The sequence below is a fragment of the Podarcis cretensis genome (assembly GCF_951804945.1).
Source record: "Podarcis cretensis genome assembly, chromosome: 14".
Classification (NCBI taxonomy): Eukaryota; Metazoa; Chordata; class Lepidosauria; order Squamata; family Lacertidae; genus Podarcis; species Podarcis cretensis.
Window position 1 is genome coordinate 18,498,941 of NC_137183.1, and position 10,295 is coordinate 18,509,235.

The 10,295-nt window shown below is 44.8% G+C and overlaps 1 protein-coding gene across 3 annotated transcripts in view; it reads right to left on the bottom strand.

The window, feature by feature from the left end:
- ARNT2 (aryl hydrocarbon receptor nuclear translocator 2) overlaps nucleotides 1-9,922 on the bottom strand; it is a 146,472-nt gene extending 136,550 nt beyond the window's left edge. Inside the window, exon 1 of one of the 3 annotated variants that reach the window (XM_079954252.1) lies at nucleotides 9,592-9,922. In XM_079954252.1, the coding sequence (XP_079810378.1) occupies nucleotides 9,592-9,622 (31 nt within the window). In that variant the 5' untranslated portion in view covers nucleotides 9,623-9,922. Of the gene's footprint in view, nucleotides 1-9,521 lie in introns of all 3 variants that reach the window. The other 2 variants (XM_079954251.1, XM_079954253.1) reach the window with 2 other exon arrangements.
- Nucleotides 9,923-10,295: the final 373 nt, after the last annotated feature.

The window sequence follows — 10,295 nt, forward strand, 5'->3', positions numbered from 1 at the left end:
ACAGCTCAGTTGGCAGCGCATGAGACTCTTAATCTCGAGGTTGTGGGTTCGAATCCCGCATTGGGTGAAAAGGGGGTTGGACCAGATGACCCTTGTGCTCCTTTCCGACTCTACAATTCTATGATTCTGTGATAAGGTCAACGTATGCTGCATTGGGTTCGTTGATGGAAGAAATATGGGCTATAAATGTAAGATACGTGAGTATATATATTATGGCAAAAATCTGTCACCTTAAAACAACTAACTGTCTAAATTAGTGGCATAACTTTGACATGCGGTACAATTCTGCTACTACTACTACTACTACTAATAATAATAATAATAATAATTTATTATTTATACCCCACCCATCTGGCTGGACTTCCCCAGCAACTCTGGGCGGCTTCCAAAAAAACATTAAAATACTGTAATACATCAAACATTAAAAGCTTCCCTAAACAGGTTTACTCAGACATACAGTCCAATGGGCCTTACCCCACAAGGCCATTTTTGCAGGCTATTCAAACATGGTTAAGGACTCACCATAACATCTGCACCACTCCTCAAAACCTGAGCCTAATTTAGGCCTCTGTAATAAATATTATACGCCCAGATTTAAGAATCGCTCTCAGCGGCTATAAAGCTCTAAAAATGAGTATGCATCAAGAAGGTTCTGGAGCCTGTGTCTCCTTTTTAAAAAAGGAAAAAGCTGTAACCCCCCCCCCCACACACACACACACTTCACTCTCCTACCCTGTAAATAAAAAATGTCAGTAGAAATTGCTGCCCTTTATCACAAGTTATGGTTTTGCTGACAGTTTTAAAATTAAAAGCTATATCACTGGATGACTTGGAGTAACGCATGGCTGGCCTCAACACACACACACACACACACACACACGGGCAGTTATGAAGTTCCTAGGCAGAAAATATTTCTGTTCACGGCCTCTTCACTTGCTCATGCTAAGTTGGCAAGATTTCAGCAAAAATATTATTTCGCAAACCGGCAAGTCTTTTTGCTCGCAACTGAGCCGCATCGCAGCTCATATTTCACGTGATAGAGCACCCTGCTTGAGCCCCAAGGACGAAGTTCAGTGGATTTCTGGACGTTGTTCGATGGTTTGTGCTAAAAGCCAAGTCACAACGCTACAATAACAGCAATACAATAAATCCGTATTTGAGCTTCTTGCAGACAATCCCATGCAGAGGTGGGAACTCTGTGATTCCTAGATGAGACATGGCAGGTCTCATCCAACTGCTCCTAAGATTCTTTTAACTAAGAAGATTCTCATACAGTGGTACCTCAGGTTACATACGCTTCAGGTTACATACGCTTCTGGTTACAGACTCCGCTAACCCAGAAATAGTGCTTCAGGATAAGAACAGAAATCGGGCTCCGGCGGCGCGGCAGCAGCAGGAGGCCCCATTAGCTAAAGTGGTGCTTCAGGTTAAGAACAGTTTCAGGTTAAGAACGGACCACCGGAACAAATTAAGTACTTAACCTGAGGTACCACTGTACTGCCTTTCAATATGAAACTGCAACAATGGCCTCTGAAAACACAGCAGAATATTTTCCGACAACATTTTAAAAATCGAATAGGAACATAGGAAGCTGCCTTATTCCAAGTCAGACAACTGGGCCCATCTAACTCACTATTGTCCACACTGGCCAGCAGCAGTACTTTGGGGTTTCCAGCAGTGGACATTCCCAGTTCCTCCTGGAGGTGCCAGGAATATAATCTGGCACCCTCTGCACACAATGCAAGTGCTCTACCACTGAGCTATGGTGTGCAAAACACAAAACCAGGAATTTGTGCTAACAAATTCTACAAAAGCCTAATTAAGTGAAGAATGGTTTAACCTGCTTCTGGAAGGGCCATGTTGTCTTCTAAAGGTGAGCATACCAAGGTTCTAAGGCCGGTCCTAGACTTCAAGAAAGTTGACCTAGGCTCCATGTACAGTGGTACCTCGGGTTACAGATGCTTGAGGTTACAGACTCCATTAACCCAGAAATAGTCCCTCAGGTTAAGAACTTTGCTTCAGGATGAGAACAGAAATCGTGCGGCGGTGGCGCAGTGGCAGCGGGAGACCCCATTAGCTAAAGTGGTACCTCAGGTTAAGAATAGTTTCAGGTTAAGAACAGACCTCCAGAACGAATTAAGTTCTTAACCCAAGGTACCACTGTAATTATTTTAAGTTAATTTAATTTATTAGTTTTATACACCACCCTTCCTCATAAGATCTCAGGATGGTTGACAGAATACAGGATAAAAACAAGTAAATAATTAGAAACAAAACAGCAAAACAGTAGCTATTGGCTTGGCTGCTTAGTATATTTGGGTGTTCCTGGTGCTGTTAAATCGGCATTTTCTGCATTTTTAAAGTTCTGTTTTAAACTATTAACTCCTTAAACCTTGGAAAATCAGCTAATAAATGTCTTTCATAATACTGCCTTGGTTATATTCATCACAAAAGGCATCAGTTTAAAGTATCCTACCATTGGGTGTGGACAGTAACAGAAGCATGATTGAAGAATGAGATATAAACATACCGTATTTTTCGCTCCATAAGACGCACTTTTCCCCTCCTAAAAAGTAAGGGGAAATGTGTGTGCATCTTATGCTCCGTGCGGCTCTTGCGGGCTTTTCCCCAGGAGGGAGAAGGGACTGACTGGCTGCCCTTGTCCCTCCTGGGGAAAAGCCTGCGAGCGCCGCACACACGCTCCGCATGGCTCATGAAAGGGAGTGCTGAGCAGAGCTTGGGATGCATACAGGCTCTGCTCAGCGCTCCCTTTTAAAAAAAAAAAAAAATAAATTCTTCCATTCCCCTTCTAAAAACTAGGTGCGTCTTATGGAGTGAAAAATACAGTACAGTGGTGCCCCGCAAGACGAACACCTCGCAAGACAGAAAACCCGCTAGACGAAAGGGTTTTCCGTTTTGGAGGCGCTTCGCAAAACGAATTTCCCTATGGGCTTGCTTCGCAAGACGAAAATGTCTTGAGAGTTCCTGCGGGGTTTTTTTCCTCCCCCCCCACTTTTTCTAAGCCGCTGAGCCGCTTATCAGCTGATCCGCTAAGCCGCTAAAAGCCGCTAAAAGCCACTAAGCCACTACTAGCGCTAATCCGCTAAGCCGTCAATGGGCTTGCTTCGCAAGACAAAAAAACCGCTAGACGAAGAGAATCGCAGAACGGATTCTTTTCGTCTTGCGAGGCACCACTGTATATTGAAATCAAATATGTGTAAGACATAGCAAGTTCTGATGAGTTGGGTCTTAAATTTGGGGAAGACAGTGTCATTCGGGATGGTGCCAAACTGTTCCTCCCAAGCTACCCAGAATCATAGGAAGCTTCCCACTACCAAGTCAGACCATTGGTCCATATAACTCAGTATTGTCTACTCTGACTGCCAGCAGCTTTCCAGGATATCAGATTAGGATCTTCCCCCAACCCTATCTGGAGATGCTGAGAAATGAACCAGGGACCTTCTACATCGAAAGCAGATACTCTTCCACTGAGCTACAGGCCTTGCCCATTCATTCTCGACAGATCTGAACCACCTACTTGCAGAGAGCTTTTGGTAACAGGTCAAGGGCCACATGAAATGAGGTTGGAGGCCACATGTGGTCCTGGGGGGTACCCTGGTCCCACCCTTATTCCCAAATAACAGTCCTATGTAGCCCAAAAATGCACCTAGAAGCCTAACAGGTATATTATCTCACTTTTTATTGCTCTGAGTTGTAGCCAACTAAGTCTTACTTGGAGCAGACCGACTGAATATGACGGAGCTAAGTTAGCTGCATCCATTAGTTCCAATGGGTCTACTCTGAGTAGCACTAAGATTGACTACAACCCCATGTTTCTTGTTTCATAACAGGGGTCAGCAAACTTTTTCAGCAGGGGGCCAGTCCACTGTCCCTCAGACCTTGTGGGGGGCTGGACGATATTTTGAAGGGGAGGAAATGAACGAATTCCTATGCCCCACAAATAACCCAGAGATGCATTTTAAATAAAAGAACACATTCTACCCATGTAAAAACATGCTGATTCCCGGACCATCCGCAGGATTCTTCCTTGATTAACAGCCTGATCCTAAGTGTGTTTACTCAGAAGTCCCAATGTGTTCAGCTAGTAACACAGCATTAGGATTGCAGTTCTGAAGACCAATCCAGTCTTCACTTTTACATAGGACTAAGTCCTTCCACGGAATTCAAGAGGATTTGACCCCAACAATGATAGCCCTAGACTTGTGTTAAATTGTTGAGGCTTTTGTTCTATTAAGGTAAAGGTAAAGGGACCCCTGACCATTAGGTCCAGTCGTGACCGACTCTGGGGTTGCGGCGCTCATCTCGCTTTATTGGCCAAGGGAGCCGGCGTACAGCTTCCGGGTCATGTGGCCAGCATGACTAAGCCGCTTCTGGTGAACCAGAGCAGCACACAGAAACGCCGTTTACCTTCCCACCGGAGCGGTACCTATTTATCTACTTGCACTTTGCCGTGCTTTCGAACTACTAGGTTGGCAGGAGCAGGGACCCTTTAATTAGGCTGCTTGTTCCTGAACTTTCAGAGGAAAGAACACTGGACTTCATCATGGTCAACGGACTCAGGGATGATGGGAGTCATATTCCAACAACATCTGGAGAGAATCAACTGGCCACACCTAGGGATGTTGGGAGAATTCCATCAGAAATGAGAGAGAAAAACCACTATAATCTACACGATCGCCCATAGTCTGGAACCCAAATCATGTAAGCCAATGCAAACTACTGTTGTGGTTTCAGTCCATAAATAATTTTGTTGTCTTGTGCATGGTTTTCATGTTTTCCTTCCAATGAAGTCCATTGAATTACATACCGGTAATTAATTGAAGGCAGCGACAAGAGAAAATCTTGGACACATGAAGAACCAAGTGTGGGGAACCAATTTCGGGGGAAAACTGACTTAAAATGTGACTCAATTTGTGGCTGATTTCGTAAAAATTTGGAAAACTGATAAAAACAATGTGGCAAGAAATAATAATAATAACATGATTAATTATATTAGTTTTGGCCTCCCCAGCCACTCTGGGCAGCTTCCAACAAAATATTAAAATACAGTAATGCATCAAACATTAAACAAATGGCTTTAGATACCTATTGGGTCCATAAATTACTATATAGCAAATATTCAACATAAAAAAACAGCGACAGTTTGTTGTTGACAAAGGACAGCTGGACATATAAAGGGCCCCATTACCTTCAACAGCTTAGGGACTCATCAAACCTAAATCCAGCCCTGCTCCAGATGGTGGAGATGTCAGGTGCCATCCTGGTGCTCAGGTATCTTCACTTGGTTGCAAGTGGCCGATAGTCAGGTGCAAAATGCACCTGGCACCTGGCCAATTTCGAACACTGTGTACAAAGGTATACAAATGTACATTCATTGCGCCTCCCCCATTTGCTTCTATCTCCACTACCCCTGGGTTGTGGCCCCTGAAAGGTTGCCTAGGAGAGAGTGTGACCCTCGGGCTGGAAAAGGGTTTCCCACCCCTGGCTTGAAAGGGAGGGGTGTTAAGGAGAAGCTTGATAGAATATGGATGGGCAACCTGTGTCAAGGATAGAGGGAGGCAATGGCACTCCTAGGCTACAGCATGAGGGAACACAGGCTGTGCTGAAGCATAGAGTTGCAGTTGCACTGCTGCTGGACCAGGCCAATGGCCCATCCAGTTCAGCATCCTGTTCTCACAGTGGTCAACCAGATGGCTGTTGGAAACCAGGGAGCAGGACATGAGAGCAGAACAGCTCTCTTCCCACTTGTAGTCCCCAGTAAAAAAGGTAAAGGTAAAGGACCCCTGGATGGTTAAGTCCAGTCAAAGGTGACCATGGGGTTGAGGCGCTTATTTCGCTTTCAGGCCAAGGGAGCTGGTGTTTGTCCACAGACAGCTTTCCAGGTCAGGTAGCCAGCATGACTAAACCGCTTCTAGCACAACTGGACAGTGTGATGAGTGCCAGAGCTCACGGAAACGCCGGTTACCCTCCCGCCGCAGCAGTACCTATTTATCTACTTGCACTGGTATGCTTTCGAACTGCTAGGTTGGCAGGAGCTGGGAAAGAGCAACAGGAGCTCACTCCGAGGCGGGGACTCAAACCGCCAACCTTCTGATCAGCAAGCCCAAGAGGCTCAGTGGTTTAGACCAGAGTGCCACCCGCATCCCTGGTACCCAGTAACTAGCATTCAGAGGTGTACTGCCTCCAGTGCTGGAGGTAACACACAGCCGTCATGGCTAGTAGTCAACCAATAGGCAGAAGAAATACCTATAGAAAAAGGTACACGACAAGGTTGCCCAATATCCCCTTTACTTTTTATATCAGTCCTGGAGGTTTTGTTAAACATGATCAGAAAGGACCAGTTGGTTAAAGGAGTTCAGGTCGGAGTTAGACATTATAAATTAAGAGCATTTGCAGATGATCTAGTATTGACCTTGCAACAGCCAGACACTAGTACTAAAAGAGTTTTAGAATTAATTGAAATATTTGGTCGAGTAGCAGGTTTTAAATTGAACAGACAAAAAACGAAAGTGTTGGAAAAAAATTTAACAATGGAAGAAAGAGAGAGTTTTCAGAATGAAACAGGCTTGGAAATAACAAAAAGGGTAAAATACCTAGGGGTAAACTTAACATCTAAGAATGTGAATTTATTTAAGGATAATTATGAAAAATGTTGGTCAGAAGTTAAAAAGGATCTGGAAATTTGGTCAAGGCTGAAACTTTCCTTGTTAGGCCGAATCGCTACTATTAAGATGAATGTATTGCCTAGAATGCTGTTTTTATTCCAGACGCTGCAGATTGTGGACAAGATGGATTGTTTCAAGAAGTGGCAGAAAGATATATCAAAATTTGTCTGGCAGGGCAAAAAGCCCAGAATTAAATTTAAGATTTTAACTGATGCAAAGGATAGAGGGGGGTTTGCCCTGCCGGACTTAAGACTCTACTATGAATCAGCAGCTTTCTGCTGGTTGAAACACTGGCTACTTCTTGAGAATACTGACATTTTAGATCTGGAAGGGTATGACAATAGCTTTGGTTGGCATGCATATTTATGGTACGACAAGGTAAAGGTGTATAAAAGTTTTAAAAACCATATTGTAAGGAAAGCATTGTATAATGTTTGGATTAGATACAAAGATCTGTTGGAAAGCAAAACCCCTAGGTGGGTGTCACCAATGGAAGCTAGGGAAGTAAAAAAGCTTAATATGGATTCTAAATGGCCAAAATATCATGAGATTATAGAATACGATGGTGAAAGGGTGAAACTTCAGAGTTATGAGAAACTAAAACCTAAGGTTCGAGATTGGTTGCATTACTACCAGATAAATGAGACGTTTAAACAGGACAGGAAAATAGGATTTCAGAAAGAGAAGTCTAAATTAGAAACAGAATTGTTGGAACCCAATACTAAGAATTTATCAAGAATGTATAACTTGCTGTTAAAATGGAATACACAGGATGAAACGGTGAAATCAGCTATGATTAAATGGGCACAAGACATAGGTCATGATATTATGTTTGCTGACTGGGAACAGTTATGGACCACCGGTATCAAATTTACTGCATGTAATGCTTTAAAAGAAAATATTATGAAAATGATCTACCGGTGGTACATGACCCCAGTCAAGCTTGCAAAAATTTATCATTTGCCTAATAATAAGTGTTGGAAATGTAATGAGACTGAAGGCACTTTCTACCACCTTTGGTGGACTTGCCCAAAGGTTAAAGCTTTCTGGGAAATGATCTATAATGAAATTAAGAAGGTCCTTAAGTGGACTTTTCCTAAGAAACCAGAGGCTTTCCTCTTGGGTATGGTGGGCCAAGTGGTGTTAAGGAAGGATAGGACATTCTTTATGTATGCCACTACAGCAGCAAGAATTCTACTGGCAAAGTATTGGAAGACGCAAGAACTACCTACTCTGGAAGAATGGCAAACAAAGGTGATTGACTTTATGGGACTGGCTGAGATGACGGGCAGAATCCGGGACCAGGGGAAAGAGACAGTGGAAGAGGACTGGAAGAATTTCAAGATATATCTTAAAAATAACTGTAAAATTGAGGAATGTTAAGATGTCAGGGGGTAAGAAGTAAAGAATTGCAGCAGTAAACAAAAAAAAACTTAAGAAATATTTATGAAAAAGAACTAAGACAATGGACTTAAGGGTTGCTAAAGAATTTTAAACAAGGATGCAGGGATAGGGAGGTATGGGGAAGTCAGAGAAAAAAGGTTATGAACCGGTGATTATGAAGTTATACTGTGTTACATTGTTCTTTATTTTATGTGTGGAAAATTAATAAAAATCATTATAAAAAAAAAAAAAAATAGTAGTCAACCAATAGGCTTCTCCTCCATGCCTTTGTCCAATCCTCTCTTAAAATCAAAGTGCCACCATCCTAGGCTTTGGGAAACATGCGACACACTTGCCATAAAAGCTGGCAGTAACAGTTTTCAAACACACACACACTTGTCACAAATTCTCTCCCCCAAAATAATAATTATTAGAAGACAGAAGCATAAAGTTATGGCAGAATTGATTTAGGTTCCGTATCCATCAAACCTCCTGAATTCTAAAAATGCATGAAACTATTGATGAAGTTAGTGCAGAAATTGCCTCCCATCAGAGGAGGACATGAAGGTCTGAGGGGGTTTCTTGGTCAACAGATTCAGAACATAATCACAAAAGGCCAACATTTCTTCCAGGGCTCATACAAATGTAAAGGCCGGTGCCTGCATTTCTCAATAGCTGCAGGAGACTGGCTCCTACAGAATTTGTTCTGGACTCAGTGCCAGTCCTGTTGATCAGTTTTGTCCAAAACAATAGAGGAAGAAGTGGATTGCAAAGTTGCCAACTTTTTAAGCATCCCGAGTTCCTGTGCCTTCTACAGATACCTGATCTGCAGAGATTAGCAGCTGGCAACTTTCATCCTTTCCTCGCACTAAAAAGCTCCACCTGCTAGATCCTGCACTTCAAGCACGTACAAGAAAGGCACAGGATTGGGATTTGTTTTTAACTTATCAGTTGGCACCCGTAAGGGGACGGGCCTATTATCTCAGATGGCAGAGCACATGTTTCCCATGCTGAACATCCCAGGTGCCATCTCCCTCACCTTCAGGTTGCCAGAAAGAGATCAGATTGTGTGAAAGATGACACCCAAAGGGCCAATCAGAACAGACAAAAGAACTGGATATGTCAAGGAAGGATTCTGGGACTGCCTGCCGCCTGGGTCTCCGCTAGAACATTATAAATGTCCCCCCTGTGGATGCATCCGTGGGAACATCAGCATGCCTACTCAGAAGCAAGCCCCACTGAGTCCAGCTAGGCTTTCTCCCGAGGAAGCCTGCAGGCTCCTGGAACCTTAGCACGTAGCAGCAACGGGCGACAGTAACCAAGGGCGCAGATGGTGAGGGCCGATGACACGGCGGCGCTTTCCCCCCGGGGGCCATCCCTCGGGGTGGGGGTGGGGGGACACCCCTGCGGGGTGGCCGGTGTGCGTGTGTATGTGCGAGATCGCACCGGTACCTTCCGAGCCAAGGCGTTTCTGTCAGCAGCAGCAGGAGCAGCAGCAGCAGCAGCGCCCACAGCTACTCACCGGGTGGATTAACAGCCGCCGGCGTTGCCATCTTGTCTCTGGAAGAACTAAGATAAATTGCGAGCTGGGGGCAGCTGGAGGGGGCTGGCTATAAGGTGGACCGAGGAGGAGGAGGAGGAGGGCTGATGCTCCGCTGCGCAGCCCGAGGCAGATGGGGAGGGACGGGTCGGAGCTGCCTCCCCGCCCGCAGCCACACAAAGGCAGGCGTCCGCGCAAGGGGATCCGCGCGCGCGCGGCGAGGCTGGGAAATGCAGCTCGGGGCGCGCGGGCTGCTTGCGCGCGGTTAGCCAAGATGTCTGATCTGATGAGAATCCCTTTTTTTCCCCTCTCCCTTTTTTTTTGCAATCGCTTCTGCACATGCTCAGCGCGCGCGCACCCCTCCCCTCGCTGCCCACCTCAGTCCGAAGTGAGCATGTGCCAAGGAGCCGCACATGTGCGCTGGCCAAGTGAAGCTGCTGCCCTCACTTTGCGCCCTCAGCCTCGCTCGCTCTTGGGTACCTCTCCATCAAGGGCGCACGCTGCCGCTGCGTGTCTTATGCCGCTAATACGCAATAAAAAAATAACCTCAAACGCTGTAATATTGAATGCATTTACAGTAGTGTCATTACTTACTGCTAAAGTCCTGCTGATTTATTTTTTACCCCGTAGTAAAAAAAAGTATCAAATGCAGAAAACATAATACAGACGGTTGTATGCCAGCGCTA